The following is a 20,060-nucleotide window of genomic DNA, read 5'->3' on the forward strand; positions in this document are numbered from 1 at the left end:
ATCCCCCAAAGAGAAAATCTATTTTCTCTCTCTGGGTTATTTTATCATTCTTAGAGCGGAAGCAAAAGTTTTATCTTTCCTCTCATAACCAGGCTTGATGTCAAGGTCATGTTGTTAGCTGGGGACTCTGGGCTGGTGGCTGTAGGGAACTCCGGTATCTTCCCATCCTGCTTCAGTTGCAAACTCTATCAGCTCTTTTGCAAACCAGGAGTGAGGGCACTACACACTGAACAGCAAGAATTGTGAAGCTCTTAGAAAACAGAAAATATTACCTTAGTATTTCTAATATACTAGAAAATATTTCAGACATATTTTTAGATGTTGACTCATTGGGTTGGCAAATTCTCATTCTGGGAAATTTCCCTCCCAGTTAAGAAGACTGTGCCGAGGTTCATTGGTTTTTGGGTTTTTTTTTTTTTGCTTCAGAAAGATACTGGGCACCCATAATTTTCATGGTTTGCAATTTAATATGATTGCAAAATTAATGCACATAGTGATGCCCGAGGCCAAAATCCCCATTTAATGGGATTTACAGAAGGAAAAAAAGCAACAAGCTCATTAATTTAAACGCAGTTGGAAATCGATACCAACCTCGCAATATTAATGTTTTGAATTGTTGTTTTGTTATCTGTAAATTGAGATGTCAATCTTATCTTGGCAAAGAGGATTTTTGATAGAGGAAGACCAGCTCTGTCCTCTGAAATTTCTCCTTTCATCTGTCTGGGCTTTTTTTTTTTTTATCATTTTTGACCTAAACGTAAGTTTGCACTGAACATTAGGTAACCCGTATTTTTTTGAAACACAGTAATGATGAAAAAATACAAAATATATATGAAAGCCTGCTTATTACGGTGCTCGTCACACAATGAGTACTTAAGAAATACGACAGTTATTACATGATGATGTGTTAGACCTCTTTCAGGGTGGAGCCCAGGGCTGTTGCCCCACTGCCTCCCTCCCCCAATCCTTTGGTCCTGCAGTGGCCTCTTGTCACCCTGAGCCACCTGGAAATATGGGGCAGAGTGAAGTCATCCAGAGAGTGGTCCTCCCTGCTCCCCCATCTCCCCCCACCCCCCCAGTCCTCCAACTGAAGGACTTGATCTAATAGTTACAATAACAGTTACACCCTAGAGAAACACACTAACTTTCCTTATGGCTCTCAGACAAGGAAGGAGGTTGGGGGTGCATGTAGGATATGGCCATCTTCAATCCTGCCTACATTTACGGAGGCTTGTTGGTCCAAACTACTGAAGGCAAAAGGCAGGGAGGGAAGAGTTTGTCAAGAAGCACGCCACCCACAGAGGATGGTGGGCCATTTCTCAACTGTGTGAGTGACCATTTCTTGAAGGGGAGTTTAAGAACCCCATAAGCTCCGTCTGTAAGCATTACAGATTAAGTATTACAGATGGGCCTGCGTTCTTATATTTGGTGTCAGCCAGTCACTCAGTGAGTGGTATTTATTGAGCATTTAAGATCTTTGCATCTTCATATGGTGTGCTCATTAAAAGTGGGAGTGTAGGAATGCATTATTAATGTAGCAGAAAAGTGCAACAGAGTGAACATGGTGTAAATTATTCAAGTAATACTGCTTTTCCAGCATTGTGTGGATGCATTTTTTTTTAGCCTCTTACAATCATAATAATTATGGCACTTGTTAAGCGCTTACTCTGTGCCAAGCACTGGTCTAAGCACTAGGGTAGATGCAAGTTAATCAGGTTGGACGCAGTCTCTGTCCCACGAAGCGGTCATGGTCTAGGAGGGAGTAGGATTTAATCCCCATTTTTACAGATGGGGTATCTGAGGCACAGAGAAGTAAAGTGCTCAATAAATATGACTGATTACATAAGGTGTACAGAGAAGCAGTGTGGCCTAATGGAAAGAGCCCAGGCCTGGGAGCCAGAGGATCTGGGTTCTAATCTCAGCTTTGCTACTTGCCTGCTAGGTGACTTTGGGCAAGACATATAACTTCTCAGTGTCTCAGTTTCCTCATCTGTAAATGGGTTTTTTTTTCTAATTTTTCTACTCCAGGGGTTTGCTTTCTGGAAGCCCGCATTTTGTTGTTGCCTGTATGCTGAACATTTACTGTGCATGTAACTCTTTCCCACATTGCAGGGATCATAGTTTTCTGAAGAAAAAAGCCATCCATCCAACTCTCTGCTTATTTTCTTGATTTTTCTATAACTGCCATCCAGGAAACAGTTGTAAATTATGGGCAGTCTTCTCTCTGGGAGAGCTGCAGCAAGAGAGATTCTGAAATGGCAGTCGAGTAGTTTGGATTCCTATCCCAGCTCCACCCCAGATACACACGGTCCCCTGTGGGGAGATGGGGGAGGGAGGCGTGTGAGTGGGAGGAAGGGAAGAGGGGGAGAGGTGGCAAGAGGTAGTCACATGGCTTCCAGCAACTTAATACATTTGGAGAGGGAAGAAAATTCCCCAGACATTTCCAGACAGGAGGAGGCCTAAACACACCCCTTTTTTTTTTTTTTTTTTGCTTTCTCTTGATTTTTTTGTTGTTGTTGATTTTTCTCCCTTAGAGAGGATTATTTTGGTGAAGCAATGTTGCTATCCAACAATATTTGACCTGTTGCCTCAAGAAGGGATCAGCCGGTTAACTTTTCTCCAGTTAACTTGATGCCCGAGATTCTCTGGTTAGGATGTTAAGAAGCAGGGAATCTTGTTAATCAGTCAATCAGTAGTAGTAATTGAGCACTTCCTGTGTGCAGAGCACTTGAGAAAGTCTCATCCCATATCACTGATTCTTATGGAACTGGACAGAAAAAAAGTTATTTAATAAAGAAGATGCAGTTCAGTTTTTCAGCTGAATTTATTGAGTACCTTTCCGGGTGGACAAATGGTGCAGTCACTTGCTTGACTTGTATTGCCAAAGTGTGTAGCAGAGTGCATCGCAGGCTGTGGGGGGTGCAGTAAATATAAATACAACACCAGCGGAGCATCCTAGAAGGGCAGAGTTGGCACTAATCTCCCACAGTGATGAGGTGGGGTGGAGGTCTCCTGGAGGACCCAAAGAGTGAAGCGTCCCTCTTTAGTCTGCCTCTTGTCTTCTTCCCAGTCTCCCACCCCCCACCCCCACCCATTCATTCATTCAGTCGTATTTATTGAACGCTTACTGTATGCAGAGCACTGTACCGACTGCTTGGAAAGTACAATTCAGCAATAAAGAGAGACAATCCCTGCCCACACTGGACTTATAGTCTAGAGGTCACCGATACCATTCGGCATCTGCTCTCAATTCCGACACATTCATTACGACTGAGATGGGGCCGCAGGCCCCGGAAGCCAGAACTTCGCTACGTCCTGCCGCTATAAAGAGCTTTGATTTACCAGATCCCAAGGCTAAAGTTTCTGAATTTGGTTAAGGGCAGGGTTTCTGGGGCATTGTTGGCCCCATGGCTTCAGTCCCTAAGGAGGCTGCAGGGATGGACACCTCCAAGGCCTTCCATCTTGCACTACCCTTGAAATGGGAACGGTTCACAAGCCCCTTTACCTTGTGTGGGGCTCTCAAGCCCCTCGCCGGCCCGATTATTCACCATCCCCGTACTGGCCCCGAATCTTAGAATAAGAGCAAAGTCTCTCTCCACCTTCGTCTCCTCCCCGACAGGGAATTGCCAAGAAGGAGCCAGGAGCAAGAGGGCATTTAGAAGCACACAGAGAGAGTAATGAGGAAGCGGGAAGTACCACTGGACTTTGAGTTTAGTCTAAGTGAATTCACTGCTACCCAAGCTTCCCGAGGCACCGCCACCCCAGGCGATCGAGTCTTCTCCCTCTTTGGTCCGTGCGCTGCTCCCGGTTCCTCCCTTCCTGTGAGATAGGCTCCTTCTCGCCACGTCTCTTGTCTAAAGCAGCCACTGCTCTACGGAGACATGCGTTAGGTCAGATTTCAGGGAGAGGAAGAGACGCTGCGTTACTCAATCTTCCTTCGAGGAGGGTGGCCGTCGACGCACTTTAATTGGAGTCTCATCTAATCGGCCACGGAGGAGCGGACCACGGGGCCGTGAGCCGGAGGTAGGGGACTCTGTGGGAGAGGAGGATGGCCACAGAAGCGACTGGGTGGGGTTCTTGGGACTGAGCTTTCTGAACCTGCCCGGCAACGAACGGGCAGGTTCCTCTCCCTCCCCAACCTACTCAGAATGCCTGTGACCCGGGTCTTCCTGTGAGGGTGTTAGCCCAAAAACCGTTTGGAGAAGCATCAGGCCTGTTGAGGGTCTGGGTCTGTAGGTGCCCCAAGGCATTTATTGAATGAGTAGAGCAGGGGAACCCAGCATGGGGGGTAGGGTGGAGGTGGGAGGGGTCCGCATCCCCTCCTCGAGCTGAGAGGAGCCACTGCCCAAACAGGCAGGTGTGCGGTGTGCCTCAGGGCCGAACCGTGGCCATGTCACTGTTTCTGAGCAGGTCAGGAGTCCCGTCTGTGAGTCCCTGGGTGCAGTGGGGGTTGGGAGAAGGGCACATGCCCCTTTTGGTTGGCTGGCCTGGGGCACTTTATATGTGGGCAAGCTGTCCTTCCGAGTGATGGGAAAGGGAGAGTGGACAGTGCTCTGCACATAGTAAGTGTCCAATAAGTACCTTTGATTGACAGGAGACGGGGAAGCAGGCAGCTGGCCCGGGGAGGGAGTATAGGGAGCAGGTCAGAAAGGGAACAGAGCATAAATTCATCTCTCCAAGGCTCGCACCTGGAGGGAGTTTTCTCCACTTAGATGATGAAGTGGCTCAGACCGCTTTTCTAGCTGCCCGTAGCTGTATCTCCCTGCTTCCTCCTGGGCCGAGGCAGCGGAGAGAACGGCTGGCTGTCTCCTCCGTCCCCTGCCCCCCTGCTTATACTCGGGAATCCACCAGCCTCCAGCAATTTAATGATCTTCAGCCCAGGGTCAGGATCCATTGGCCCCAGGCATGGTCTGGTCGAATTGGTCTTGAAACGAGGGTAGTAACCACAAGTGCCCGTCCCGGGTCTGAGTCCGGGACTTTCGGTGATCCTGAGCCTGGGCTGACTGGAGCCTGACCCTGGCATCGGAAGAGCCAGCGAGGATGGCGGGGGTTTGGCACTGGCCCCGGAGGGGCGAGATGGTGAGTTTAGGTTTAAGTTCAGGTCAAGACCTTGAGTGCTTTGGGTTGGGGGTTGAAGGGATGAGCTTCCCCGCCCCGCCCAGCTCCAGTGAGAATGCAGGAAGCAGGAATGGGCCCGGCACAGACACGGAGGGTGGCAGGGACCGGGGTGGGAATTGACTGCCCACTGGGGTCAGAGTTGAGGAAGAAACCAAACGGGGCTCCAGGGACTCGGGGATGTATGGCTTGGGGGCAGGGGAGTGGAGGGAGGAGGGCAGTTTGGGGAGAGGGAATCGTTAGCTTTCAGGACCAACTGCCAGGGCAAATGCCAGCAGCGGGAGGAGGCGGAGGCCTTTGAATGCAGCCAGGCTCGAGGCAACCACACCCGTGCGCTATGAATGTGGGGGATGTGATCTAGAGAAGCAGCTTGGCCTAGCATGGCCTGGGAATCAGAAGGACCTGGGTTCTGATCCTGACTCTGCCACTTGTCTGCTATGTGACTTTGGGCAAGTCACTTCCCTTTTCTGTGCCTCAGTTCCCTCATCTGTAAAATGGGGATTAAGACCGTGAGCCTCATGTGGCACAGGGACTGCGTCCAAACTGATGAGCTTGTATATAACCCAGCATTTAGAATAGTGCTTGACACATTCGTGGTTAAGCACTTAAAAAATACCATATCATATAAGATTGGCAGTTTCTGAAAGAGATTTTCTTAAAATATAATTCAGCTTTTAAAAATCTAGCCTTGGTTTGGGAGCCACTCCTTTAAATGGAAAGCATAATTTTCCAGTATTTTTGATCGAGGATTAAGGTGTGGTCTATAATTGTGCAGTGCTTCAGTTTAAGGTATTAAATTAAGGTATTAAAGTTTAAGGCACAGATGAATCTGGGTTAGAATTTACTCTACAGTGATACAGAGCTTATTTATCTAGAGTTGGCACACAGAGTGTATTCAAGGGGAGGCCCAAGTTTATCCTAACCCAACCCCCAGATGGGAAAGTTTCAGCACGACCTAAGAAGGAGTTCTTGGAGGGGACACCAGCTTCAGGAGACAGTTCTGACAGCAGGAAGTCAGCATCTTCTAATCTCACGTTTGTGTCTTCCTGTGACCCAGCATCGAAAAGCCACTGATAATTGAATTTCCTTGGCCTTTACTGTTGCTAGGCACAAGTTCCGTTTTTCTGCTCAGATGTTAAGAAAGGAAATGGGCTCTTGTTTACCATGCATTTTTGGTGTGAAAAAGTAGACAAGGATTTCATATAGCAATGAAGGGGAAAAAAGCAAGAGGAATGGACTGAAGATTTGTGTGTGTGTGTGCGCACGCATGCGTGCCTCATTTATTTAATGGGCAATCGTTTCTTTTAAGCATAAGCACAGAGCAGATAAAAAATGGCCTTGGACAAGAAAGGCACTGGGTAGGTAGGTAGGCCAGGCCTCGTTCTACCTCTATCAGTCTTAATCGACTCCTTACCGTCTCGTCCAAGACTGCGGTTCAAGGGCTGGAGTCCACAAACAGGCATTTAACCATCGTTTATTAGTGTCCCATTCCAAACACATTCCTAAGGTAGCTCTGGGTAATTGGACTCTAGATTGGACATTTTATTCCCTAAATCAAGTTGTGCAAGGGGAAATCTTTGTTTCCTTTTTAGGCAAAAGCTAAAGTAGTGAATATTGTCAGGATCATGATGCCTGGATTTGTTGCTCCCAGGGTGGACTTGGCTAGTTTTTCAGGTCCTGAGAAGGGGAATCAATAGTAACTAGAAATCATCCTTCGGCACAAGAATTCGGGAGGATCGGGTGACTGGAGCATGACAAGGCCGAAGGCAAAGTTACAGGCCACCCTCAGCGTAAGGTGCTACCAGTCAAGACAAACTTAAAATCGATTATAAATGTACCCCGACTTCAGTCCTTGTCCCTCCCGGGATTTGCAGTGCAGTCCGAGGTATGTTAAGATGTATGCTGATCACCTATTTTATTCTTCAGAGTTCTCTCTCTGTCCTTTCTCCTATTTCTTTCCCTTTTCTCTTTTGCAGGATAAGGTGGAAAAATTAATTGTTTCTCTTTCTATTCATCATCATAGTGACTTTCATTTTCCGATGATATTTCTAGAAAGTCCTCGTGCAAGCAGGGCTGAGAATTGTCTTTGCCTCTTGGCTGCATCACTGGCCATAGGCTGCACTCGGTCAGTAGTGTTTCTGGAATCCCTACCGTGTGCAGAGCACTCTGCTGAACTCTTGGGAGTGCACACGTGATCCCTGCCCTCAAGGAGCTTACAGACTAGCATGGAAGATGGACTCACAAACTCAATGTGTTTACTCACTGAAAGGCTCCTTTAACCAGTTCCATCCATTAGGGCAGCCCAGGCCATACTTCCTCCCGGAGGCCCAGACCTTGGCAAAAGTCACTGCCACTGCCCCCTGCACGCCCCCACACCCAACTTGCTCAGGGATTCAGGCCTCAGAATATGCACTGACTTCTGCAGAAGGAGGGCAGGTGGGGGTCTGCTCTTTTACTCCCTCCCCAGGGACAGTCACTGGCTTGTCCCCTGGATCATTTTAGAATAGACTAAATACAGCTAGAGCGGAGCATCTGAGGTGAATCAGGGCAAGGTAAAACCTTCCTTATGAGAATAAACTGAAATAATTAGTTAGGACTGTCCAGGCTGGGAAGGGGCAGGATTTAAAATTGACAAAATGGCGAAGGGTACGATGAAGGGTGAGCACAGGCCGACTTGGAATTGTTGTTCACCAAGTATCTCTCCAGAGCAAGGGGCACCTATTGAAGCTTGAGACTGCCCAGTTCAAAACCAACTGGGAACCACTTCTTGGCCCCCCGGTTGTAAGCTTATAGAAGACATGACCACAGGAATTTGTGCAGGCTGAAGGTACAGTAAAGTGGGTTCAGGGTGGGGTTTGGTTAAATTAATGAACAGTCTATAATGGGTCACTAGGAAGAAACCTAGGGATGTGGAAGGCCTGGAGTTAGATTAAGATGGATGTCAAGGAGGGCAGCTGTCGTAAGCTTCCCCCAGGTGTCCTGTTCCCACTTCTGGAGATGATATTGGGCAAGCTGAAGCATTGGTCTGCCCCAGTCACAATGGTATTTATTTTCTCATGGGATCTAGTTCCTCACTGCCCCGCATCCACCTGCTGAGATAATAATAATGTTGGTATTTGTCAAGTGCCTACTATGTGCAGACCACTGTTCTAAGCCCTGGGGTAGATACAGGGTAATCAGGTCGTCCTACATGAGGCTCACAGTTAATCCCCATTTTACAGATGAGGTCACTGAGGCACAGAGAAGTTAAGTGACTTGCCCGCAGTCACAGAGCTGAAAAGTGGCAGAGCTGAGATTCGAACCCATGACCTATGACTCCCAAGCCCAGGCTCTTTCAACTGAGCCCCGCTGAGATCTGACTCCTCTAGGTTCTGGGACCCCGGGGGCAGAAATCGCAAGACACCCCCCCCCCCCCCCCCCCCCGCCTCACAATTTTGATATGCAACATTTTGCTTGGGTGACTTTGTATTTTGCATTTATGGATTAGACCACATCTTTTATCTTGCAGCTCTGGGTTGACATTGACCTCTAGGGTCCGTATTACTTTGCTTTAAGCATTGCCGATTGTGTTTGCAAGCAACCCTTGTGACATTAGACTGTAAAATCTTTAAAGGCAGAAGTCATGTCTCATTCTCGTGGACTCTCCCAAGTGCCTAGTGTGGTGCTTAGGACTCATTAGGAACTCAAATACGGCTTACTGACTTCATATTGGTTCTCTTTGGCAAGTACCAAAGAATTAGGTTAGAATGAGTTGATTTTTTTTTTCCTCCTGTGGGCAAATGGACTGTTTGAGGTACTTGCCCGCACAGGGAGCTGATGGGTTTCTGAGTGACGGTCTGAGCTCAAGGGGCCGTCGGACCCAGGGAGGCCCAGGGTGTGGCTGCCTGGCTCAGCTGTTCTGTTTCGTTGCCTCTGGCAACCCTCTCTAAACAGCTTTGCCATGGATGTGTATAAAACCCAGGACTCAACTCCGAGGGGAAGGTTGGGTGTGTTCAGTTAGTTTGACGATCGGGGTGAGTACCAGGGTTTCGCTGACTTTCTTTCCTTGTTCTTTCCTTCTGAGCTGCAGATTTTTGCTAATGCATTAGTTCGAGAAAAAGATAGTTTTACTTACCGAGCTTTCTCTCCTCTCATAGAACAAGTTATCTGGCACCAGTCCGGAGATGGACGGGTGCCGATTTTGGTTAAAGACATTCTCGACAAGCTCTGCGTGTTTATAGGTGGTGGGCCCTGGTAGGGTTATGATTCAGTTCTTCATTGCAGGGGCTGCGGGGGGGAAGAGGGGGGAGTGTGTGTGTGTGTGTATACACATGCGTATACAGGGAGGCAGGCAGCAGCTGTGGGAGAACTGGGGAATCTAGTCTGTTTACACGTGCAAAGCCTGAGGGATAGGTGTGTGTGTGTGCACGTGTTGATGGGGGTCGGGGGGAGTAGACTGTTACATTTTTGGCCCTGGGAATGGGGGCGGGGAGAGTGACATCCTTGGGAAGAGAAGAAAAACTTGGGACTATCCTAAGAGTTGATAGTCTGCATTTCTTTTAGATCACGTATGAAAAATAGTTTTTAAAACCCAGGAAAAAATCCCAAACATTTCAGGGGTTTCTAGCTGTTCTGCCTATGGATGCCATTATGCACACAGACCATCCCTTGCCTTTGTCCATTCAGGTGTCCTATTAGGCCCCTCTGTCCTTTTCTCGCACCCCCAACATATACCCAAGTACCCAGAGAAAGCTCAGAGCGATGGTGCTTCACAGTCTTTTCCGGATCTCCCTCAAGTTGTTGGTGGGGGGGAGGTACTGGCAGCCTGATGTTAAAAAGTACCGTAGTCCCACGGCCGGGGAGGACAATCGACGGAGCGTTGTTCAGGTGACCACCTCACCAATGCGGCCATCTTTTCCAGGTGGCTTGGCTGGAGCTCGGGGGTACCCGCGGACCCCCTCCAATGGGCAGTAGGGGTTTTCTCGGCCTTTGTAACTGCCTGGGTCTTCACTGTCGAAGACCTTCTGAGCATGAGTCCTGCCTGGGCTCTAGGAGGCTTTGAGAGTTCATACTGTGTCTTACCTGATTCTCATGTACCTAAATACCAACATCATCATTATTATTATTATCACCCCAGCTCTCAGTACAGTCCCTGGCAATGTAATCACTCAACGAACACCACGGTGATGATTATTTAGTGTTTCTGTAGCTCCTTTCCTCTGTAGAGTGCCAAGGGGTCTCAGTAAAGAACTGAGAGGCCCTGGGGGGGGTGGCTGTGGCGTTCCAGAACTCGGAGGGGGGGCCCGCGATGGCTACCTTGAGCCTTTTATCTGACATTTCTCTCCCTCACCCTTCCAGGGCCCAGGACCTACAAGGTGGGCACCATGTCTGAGAAGTTTGACTGCCACTACTGCCGGGATGCACTGCAGGGAAAGAAGTATGTGGAGAAGGAGGGCCGTCACTGCTGCGTCAAGTGCTTTGAGAAGTTCTGCGCCAATACCTGCGTGGAGTGCCGCAAGCCCATTGGTGCCGATGCCAAGGTAATAAAGGGAACGAGAACGCGAAGAAAGCCTTGGATTTAGAAGGCTCACTTATCCCCACGGTACATCTTGGGGGAAAAGAAAGATGTGGGCAGTATGACCTATTTTGCAGATGGGAAGGCCAAGGCTTAGGTTGAAATGAGGAGTCAATCCTGTTATCTACCAGTCGTATTCATTGAACGCTTACTGCGTGCAGAGCCCCGTACTGAGCTTTTAGGAGAGTACAGTATTACAGAGTTCCTGCCTACAAGATGCTTACAGTCTAGAGGGGGAGAGAGACATTAATATAAATAAATTATGGATATACACGAGTGCTGTGGGGCTGAGGGCGTGGTGAGTAAAGTCTACAAATATGAGTGCAGGGGCCACGCAGAAGCAAGCAGAATTAAATGGATAATTAGGTTTTATTTTGTAAATTTGGGATATAGCTTTTAAAATAAAAATTCCCACCCAAGAGTTCCCTGCAAAAGGAGCCCGGAGAGCAGGTGGTGCCAGGCCTGCTTATTGGCAGTGGAGGATAGGGGGAACCAGAGGGATGGGGCAGCAGCTCAGGCTCCCAGACTGGAATCTTGGGGTGTGGTGGTGCCCGGTAGGTACTCCACTCTCTCCTTTCCTTCTCTGCCCCTCTGGGGGGTGCTTCGATTGACTCGGCTTGTGGAGGTGGGAAGGGGAGAGGAAAATAGAGACAAATCGGATGAAGGGGGAATGATGGCACTGTTCAGGGAGAGCCGGTGGGGGAAGACAGGAGACAGCTAAGAAAACCGGGGGCTCAGTGCAACCAGGCCCGGGGTGGTGGCTCAATGCCCGGTGGATTCGGAGGTAGCGAGTGCAGAAGGTTTGGCTGTGGGGGCCTTAGAGAAGGTGGCCGACCATTCTGGTTTCAGTTGCTCCTGAGACAATCCGGGCAAATAATGCACGATGAATACTGGCCCAGCCCAGTCCTTCCAAGAGTGTCTGGACCCTGCCAGATGCCACGGCAACCACTAGGAGTTCTCTACTCCCTACCCTCAGCTCTCATTTGGTGGTGCTCACCAAGTTTCACCCAGAATTAGTTGCAATTGAAGGGCTGGGGGGGAAGGACCCGGTTTTTCAGAAAATGAAAGATCAGTAAAGAGTGTTTGAGCCCTTACTGTGTGCTGAGCCCTGGACTGAGAGTTAGTAATCTAAGGAGAAAGGACAGCTACAACTGCAATTGCAATAGTAAAGGAATAAACAAGTGACTGAACAAATAGAATACGAGGCTAGAGGAGTTGGATACAAAATGGTCATGGTGGATATTGCAGTGCCATAACCTGGGGTGATGAAACTCACTCAACTAAGTGGAAGTCGTGTTTTCCAGACTACTCCTGCTGATGGGCAGGGCTGGGAACAGGTTTCGGTAGACATCTGTTTATCGTAGGGTGGGTGTTTTTCCTATACTTCATGGAACTCTGCATAATTGAAATCCAGAGTTAAAACAGATCGGTAGATCTTTCGGCTCCTCTCATTTTTCTGCAGGCTGTGGGTGAGCAGCAGTGTTCCCAGAATCCGTGGGGTGGGCAGGGACCCTAACAGGTCAGCTGGTGAAGATTACCTCCGTCCTGCTGGGGAAAATCACTCAGCCAGGGCAGGCGGCAGGTGGTTTAGAGCTTTGTAAAGGTGTCCCAGAATGGAAGTACCACCCACTGCTTTGTATGTATTTCCACACCCCGGCCTCTGTCGCCTTGATTGTCAGGATTGTTCTAGTTTATGTTCAAGAAAAATCTCTCCTGCTTTCCTTCTGGTTACTATTTTCTCCAGAGACCTCTTCTTATACTTGCTTTTGGTTTGTTAAAGGCACCCCTCAGCCTTCTCTCATCTAGGCTAGGCCCCAATTCCTTGAGCCCTTCCTCCTGGAGCCTGTTTTTCCATCTCTGCCCATTTGTTGGATTTGAAGTCTAATGTTCTTTCCCAACACTCCCTCTCGTGGAAGTGCTCAAGAAGCAGCAGAGTGTGACTGAGGTGAGGAGCGGCAGGAGAAAAGAGAATCTAAAGACCTTATTCCCTTCTTTTCCTTCTTTCACAGGAGCTGCATTACAAAAACCGCTACTGGCATGACACTTGTTTCCGGTGTGCCAAATGCTACCACCCCCTGGCCAATGAGACCTTTGTGTCCAAAGAGAACAAGATCTTTTGCAACAAGTGCACCACACGTGAGGACTCTCCTAGATGCAAAGGCTGCTTCAAGCAGATCGTTGCAGGTACAGTCATGCGCGTTCCAGCCCGGGAAGGGGCGAGGGGGAGGTGGGAGGCAGGAGGAGCGGCAACTGCCTTGGGACCCCTTGTTGGTGGGAACTATCACACCCTATGAAAGAGACATACGGAGGGAGACACATACCGATTTGGGATAGATAAATAAGGGGGTTGGTGGGGGAAAAGAGGAGACACAGATACAGAAAGGAAATGAGATGAAGGTTGCAGAGATACAAATAGAAGCAGAGAGACAGGCACAGTAGACAGAGACAAAAACATATTGACTGAGAAAGTAAGACACCCTGAGAGACTCATCCAGAGAGAGGAAGACAGAATCACAAAGAGACTGAGACTGTGGCACATAGAGTATTAGTGAAACAGGAGACCTGGAGAGAGACAGAGCTAGAAAGATGGGAGAGACAGAAAAACAGTACTAGACACACAGGAGATGGAGACAGTACAGCAGACTGAAATTGAGAATGACAGACATGAGAGTAAGACAGAACCCGGGTTAGACAGAAAGACTGAAACAAGGAGAGCCAGACACAAGGAGATACAGAGATCGTGATAGAGGGAGAAACAGACATGAATGTGAGTCCGGCAGAGACAGAGACAAAATTAGATTGAGATGGAGAGAAACACAGATTGAGAGTGAGACACACAGATAGACGCATAGGAAGACAGGCACAGATCCAAGGGAGTGACAGACAGTGAGATGGAGTTGGAGATGAAGAGACACAGTGATGGAGAGACTGACAGATTGAGGGCAGAGACAGAGAGGCATACAGAGACACAGGCATATGGACATAAGGGGAGATAGAGACTGGTGAAATGGACAGAGAGGAGACAAAAGACAGAGGGAGACAGAGTCAGAATGAGACAAAAGGGAAGACAAAGTGAAATGGAGACAGACTGAGGTACTGATACAGAAAAGGCAGACATACACAGACAAAAGACAGACACCCAGAGTCACAGAGGGGGACAGACAGAGAGTGAGAGAGCTGGCGAGAGGATTTAAGAGGAAGATAGACAGGAAGAGACAGGCACAGAGAGGGACAGAGATAGAGAAACACAAAGGGAGAGATGAGATGGATAGAGACAAAAGACAAATAGAGACAAAGAGAGTGCGAGGTGGACAGAGATACACAAGAAAATGATACTACAATTGAGAAAATTGAGACAGAAAAAATTAATCTGAGATTGAGGCTGCGATTAGGACAGAGCATTAGATATTGAGACAGAGAGACAGTGACAGAGATGAGCGAGACAGACACAAGGAGACAGTGAGATATATTCATTCAATCATTTATTGAGCACTTACTATGTGCAGAGCACTGTACTAAGTTTTGGGAGAGTACGATATAACAATAGACACAATCCCTCCCCATATAGGCACAGAGATAACGAGTGAGACAGGCATACAAGAGGAAGAGAAAAGGTTGTGAGAGACAAATAGAAAAACAGAGAGAGACAGGCATATACAGAAAAAAAGACAGGGAGACACTGATGGGAAGGATTGCTGTCTTGGGCAATGTGTACATCAAGCAATCCATCAGTGATAGTTATTGCGCACTTACTGTGTACAGAGCACTACTGAGCATTTGGGAAGCTACTGTAAAACAATTGGGAAACACAGTCCCTGTCCGTAAGAAGCTTACAGTCTAGCGTTGTGGCTAGCAACTCCAAACACATGTAGGAGGTTGGGGAGAAAAGTGTAAGAGATATCCAGATTCTTCCAGATATTGTATGAAAAGAAAACTGCTGCAGCCAGAACTCAAAGTTACAGACAGTGGGAGGGCGACTAGAGTGCCAAACGATCTGCTTCATCGCCAGTCACTTTCTCTAGTTCTGCCAGACTCTTCCAGATTGGTCAGGAATGGGGCAGGGGGGCAGCGGGCTATGGAATTTGCTCAGTGACCCCTTTGGTATGTCTCATTAAGTGCTTATGCTGACGAGCGCAGAGGTAGAGAAATTAAATGCATTAGAAAAACCTAGAGCCGAGGAGCAAAGGGGCAGTCTGACTGGATGACACTGCTTGGAGAGTGAAGCCAGGGCAATTGCAGCACAGCCACCTTCCTTTGTCCTAACTACCTCAGTGGTCAGTCAATCGGTGGGCAGAGCACTGTGCTGAGCACTTGGGAAAGTACAGCACAAGAGTTAGCAGAGGCAGTCCCTGCCCACAGGGGTTTACTGCCTGTGGGTGGGGAGGCAAAGATTGACAAAAGTTAGGGATGGGAGAGGGCATCCCACCTCCTGTTGTGACCCCACAGGGTCGGGCAGGGGGGCAGCCAGTCGGCACACTATTTAAGTTGCTTCCTGCTGAAAGGCCTGTGCCTGAAGTGGGACATACCCACACCCCACAGCAGTCTAATTTAATAGGTGAGGAAGGGAGAAAGGAGGTGTGTGTGCCTCTACCTATTTTGGTCACCAGGCCCCGAGAGGGGACCCTGCAAGCACTTAGTTCTTCTTGATGAGAAGCAGAAATTGGGAAGGGAAAAGAAGCACTTCTAGCTGTATCACCACTAAGTGAAACAGAAGATGGCAGGGCTATCTGGTTGGTTAACTCACTCTGCCTAATCAGCTCAACTGCACTTTTCAGGCCTGCGTGACCTGGTATGGGTGTGTGGAGCAAGCCCACCCTGTAACTCTTCTTGTCTCCGCTTCTCTTGGCCTGAGGCAGCCCGTCAGTGCCTCGTCCTCCTCCTCAACTGATCCTGTGATAGGGCTCAGGGTGGCAAGGCCAAGTGTGACCCTTAATATCTGCGATTCAGAATGTTAATGTCAAAATCCTCCCTCCCTCTCACAGAGCTGTACCCCTACCCCAACCCCCACCCCCGGTTGGATGGCATATGGAGTGTAGAGACAAGTCGGGCCATTTTCCTGGCATTTGCTTATGCAATGTGGGTATGAATCAAATTATTGATTGGGCATCCTACTGCTCCCTTCTGCAGGAGACCAGAACGTTGAATACAAGAAGATGGTCTGGCATAAGGATTGCTTTACCTGCAGCAACTGCAAGCAAGTCATAGGCACTGGCAGCTTCTTCCCTAAGGGAGAGGACTTCTACTGCGTCACCTGCCACGAGACCAAATTTGCCAAGCACTGTGTGAAATGCAACAAGGTAAGCTTTTCTAGGAGAGGGGTTATCCAGATATGCCTGGCAAATGGGTTATAGAGCCAGCGGGCCGTACGTAACCCATGATTCTGCCCTCCCCTCCAAGTTAAGGCATCTGCCTGTATCGATGGAGCGGAGTACATAATATGCCTCCTTCAGGAGGTGCTGGTGACTTTGGAATCAGTGTGGGGCAGATGCTTGTTTTCTAGAGAGGGACTTTTTTGAAACCTACCTTTTTTAGACCCAGTACCTGAGGCCTTTGTCAATTTTGTCCAGCTGCCTTAACTCCCGCTCAGCATTGGATCTGACCCAAAAAACTGGACTGTTGACAGCTTAGTATGTGAACAGCACAGATTCACTTTTGAGTCCAGCACCACTATCACAAGTATTGTTGTTACTGAACCTCCTGTGTGTGTGTGTGTGTGAGGTGGGGTGTTACATAAAGCAGGCTGCTGTCCCTGGGCTAAAATCCCTGACCTGTCCAGTTCTATTATCCCATTTACATTTGGCACAGAGTTGTTTTCCCATGGGATAAATTTCCACTGCTATAGTCAGACAGCGGAGCCACACCTGCAGTCCTCTCCCCAGTCATCTTCCACGTGCCAGGGGCTGAGAGAAAGCAGCTCTCGGAGCAGTCCAGGGGAGGCTCGGAAGCTACCTAGAATGGGGTGGGGGGGGCATGGACTGACTCACCAGCAGATCCTCCCACGTGGCACTCGGGCCCAGCTAAGCTTTTCCATCCGGTCCCTGGTTGGGTTCAGAAAGCCACCGTTCCATGGTTTGCCTTCCCTGTTCTAGGCCATCACTTCTGGAGGGATCACTTACCAAGATCAGCCTTGGCACGGAGAGTGTTTCGTCTGTGCCACCTGCAGCAAGAAGCTGGCGGGGCAGCGCTTCACGGCGGTGGAGGATCAATACTACTGTGTGGATTGCTACAAGAACTTTGTGGCTCAGAAGTGCGCTGGCTGCAAGAACCCCATTACTGGTAGGTCAATAACATGAAGCCTTCTCGCTTTCCCTTCTTTCCCCTTAACAGCTTGTCCTCCTCTCCCTGCCATCAGCTCCCACCAGTCCCAAAGCCAGCACTTCCAGTTCTCTTAAACTAACTTATGACAGGCTGCAAGGAGGCAGGCACAACATCCAGTGCTCAGAAGTAGAAGGCAGGGTAGCTCTGAGAACAAAAATCACAACTTCTGCTGAAGAGCACATGTGGCTATGATGAGACAGGGGCAGATTCGCTCAACACAGTGAAACGGCAGTTGGAGTCAAAGGTGCTCACGTCGGTCCATTGCCTAGATATCTTTTTCAAAGTGTTGGCAATCTTTAGCGTTCTCCGTGGCCAGAAATTTTACAATTGGCATAAATAGGCCAATTTTGCCTCCTAGTGGCTAATCTGGTTCAGTGAGCCCTAGATCAGACTAGCTATTAGGAGGCAAACTTTTGATATCTGAGGGGAAGGGAAGGGAAGCCCCGAGTGGGTGAAGGCCGACTGACTCAGTCTGCCAACCCATCGTAGCCTTTAAAACCTTTCTGCAACAGTGGGTACAGCCTCGCTTTCCTTCTGGCCACCAACAGCTTCATAATGCATTTAAGCCCTGGCAACTGGATTCTGTCAGTATTGACACAAAGGAGGCCTAAACAAGAGGAAAGAGGTTTAAGATCTCTGAGTGAAAATCTAGGAAATGAAAAAGAAATGTCCTGATAGGGATTGGAAGAAAGGAGGAGAAAGTCTCACTGGTTTGATATGGATCGTTTAGGAGAATAGATCTACTGGCTTCTTGGACCACCTTCCAGCTGATGGAGCTCTAGTAACAGAATTTAGAACGGGCCAGGAAAGTACACGGAGGAAGGGCTGCCAGGCCTCGTGAGTGTCTATCCACCCCGTGGCAATTCCGGGGCATTTGTTGGGATACTGAACCTGAGCCCATAAGAGGCCACAACAGGCTCTGCTTTTTCTCTCCCCGCATTACTTCTTAATGAGGGTTTGAAAGGTGTAGCATGGAAAGACGGAATGGTTTGTCTGTTCGCCAGGGAGGAGAAGAGGAGAATGGAGGGCAGTGTGGAATAAGATGAGTTACTGAATGAAAATAAGAATCTACTATCATTCTGGGGCCAGACATAAACTACTCCCCTGGGGTCTCTATCCCCTTACTGGATATACTAGAGCCATTTCCCTTCAATATTTTTCCATCTTTAACCATCCAGTTGTCAACATAAAACGTACCAACTAAAGCAGGGTTACTGAGATTTCGGTAGTCACGACTGACCCACTTTTTGGATATTTTTTCTTGCTCTTACGCAGGATTTGGAAAAGGATCCAGCGTGGTCTCCTACGAGGGGAAATCCTGGCATGACTACTGCTTCCACTGTAAAAAATGTTCTCTCAACCTGGCTAATAAGCGCTTTGTCTTCCAAAGTGAGAACATCTACTGCCCCGACTGTGCCAAAAAGCTGTAAACAAACAAGGTGATCTGATGCTGTAAAATGGAGTTTGTCTTGCTACGTAACAGCAGTCGGGAAAGGAGCAGGGCGTTGTTTTTTCATCATCAGCCATTCTGGCTTTACTCCAATTTTACAGAAGAGTTCTGAAGAGAAGAGGTGCAATGACCTGGGTTGGTTTTCAGAATGAAAGCTTTGCAGTAAACTAACAGCCGAAAAACGAACTATATTTTGCTTTCAGTTATTCATTAACATACAGGCTTGAATGCCAGAATATTACTTTAGGTTCATTTCTAGCTATCCCTAATATATTGACTTTCTGCATGCTGAAGCTATCCAACATTAATGCTACGACTCAAAAGATGTGAGCAAGAAACAAAGTGAAATTATGCTACCTGAGAGAAAAAATATTAATTCTCTGGAGGGAAACGCATGCCTTAGTCCTAGTATGTACTAATATATACCATGCGACTATATACAAAGTGGTAGAGTAACAATAGCATTCAATTTAGTTATGTTTTACAAGTAAAGCTACAAAGTAATTTTACTGCATGATTCATATGGCTTGGGTATAATAGTTTTGCCTGACTTAGAAATAACAAATGCAAAAAATGTTTATGAAACATTAACAGCCGACTAATCTCGGTTTCTAAATTGGCTTGCCCTTTTTTTTTTTGCTACAAGCTTAAATTTTCATGAGTAATATTTCCACATAATTTTTAAGCATAGATTAGAGGCTATTTTGAAATGTATGCAGGTTAAAATATTTTTGGTTATTTCGGACTGATATCTCCAATGGCAAATATTGAAAGCTTACCTTCTAAAATAATTAGCTGCTTTTTTGATCAGATGTATTCCAATACCAATAGGAAATTGATATACTTGGCAACTTACGTGGACATTACAATCATTTAACATAGATATTTTCTGCAGTTATGAACTTTTTCCTAATGAAATGCAGGTAAAGCACCAAGGTTTATTTACCAATTATCATTTAAATTAATGTTAAAAACAGCCTCAACACTAAGTAGTGTGGTACTCGTTTCTACCTGTGGCACTCCATTTATTAACATTCTTTCTCTGTTTCCTGTCCATTCTCCTTCATAGCGAGGACAGGCCATATTTCAGTATTGAATTACATTGCTCATAGGGGCTCAAATGAATTTGATAAAGCTTCCGCCACTCCCTTCTAGTAGGAGCAACTCCTCGGCCGCTATTAGGTTGGAGTCTCAATCAGCTATTTACAGTACTATTTCTAGAATACTGAAGCTGCTGTCATATGTAGGTTGAGCAAGACAACCTGCCATCACATAGTGACCTTAAAGTATTGGCACAGTTTTCTTAAAAGTGGAGTGGTTAGAGAGGCAGTATCATTTAGCCAATGTATATCATCCAATTTGAGAATTAAATTACAATAAATACTTGGTGTACTGCCTCTTTTTTTAAAGTGTCTATTATTCACTTCAAGATAGGCCATTCATACACAGTGATGCACTTCAATCAGAAATAACTTTGAGAGACAAGGATGATGTACAATCTAGCATCAGAGGTCGGTTTCCAAAACAGACCAATATCTAACTTTTCTGAAATGAAGGTGGTTATGTATAGGCAATCAATACCTCTATTCCACAGGCTCTGGCCAAGCAACCATCTTGCCTAGC

The 20,060-nt window shown here is 47.5% G+C and overlaps 1 protein-coding gene across 7 annotated transcripts in view; it reads left to right on the forward strand.

Annotated features, from left to right (window-relative positions):
- The window catches only part of FHL1 (four and a half LIM domains 1), a 66,764-nt gene extending 46,939 nt beyond the window's left edge, over window positions 1–19,825 (forward strand). For 5 of the 7 annotated variants that reach the window (XM_003428441.3, XM_039912349.1, XM_007666042.3 and 2 more), the window contains 5 exons: window positions 10,453–10,634; window positions 12,679–12,853; window positions 15,797–15,966; window positions 16,759–16,945; window positions 18,263–19,825. In XM_003428441.3, the coding sequence (XP_003428489.1) occupies window positions 10,479–10,634; window positions 12,679–12,853; window positions 15,797–15,966; window positions 16,759–16,945; window positions 18,263–18,417 (843 nt within the window). In that variant the 5' untranslated portion in view covers window positions 10,453–10,478 and the 3' untranslated portion in view covers window positions 18,418–19,825. Of the gene's footprint in view, window positions 1–3,906; window positions 4,024–9,104; window positions 9,129–10,452; window positions 10,635–12,678; window positions 12,854–15,796; window positions 15,967–16,758; window positions 16,946–18,262 lie in introns of those variants that run through there. The other 2 variants (XM_007666048.4, XM_001514260.5) reach the window with 2 other exon arrangements.
- Window positions 19,826–20,060: the final 235 nt, after the last annotated feature.

Source organism: Ornithorhynchus anatinus, chromosome 6 (genome assembly GCF_004115215.2).
Source record: "Ornithorhynchus anatinus isolate Pmale09 chromosome 6, mOrnAna1.pri.v4, whole genome shotgun sequence".
Lineage (NCBI taxonomy): Eukaryota > Metazoa > Chordata > Mammalia > Monotremata > Ornithorhynchidae > Ornithorhynchus > Ornithorhynchus anatinus.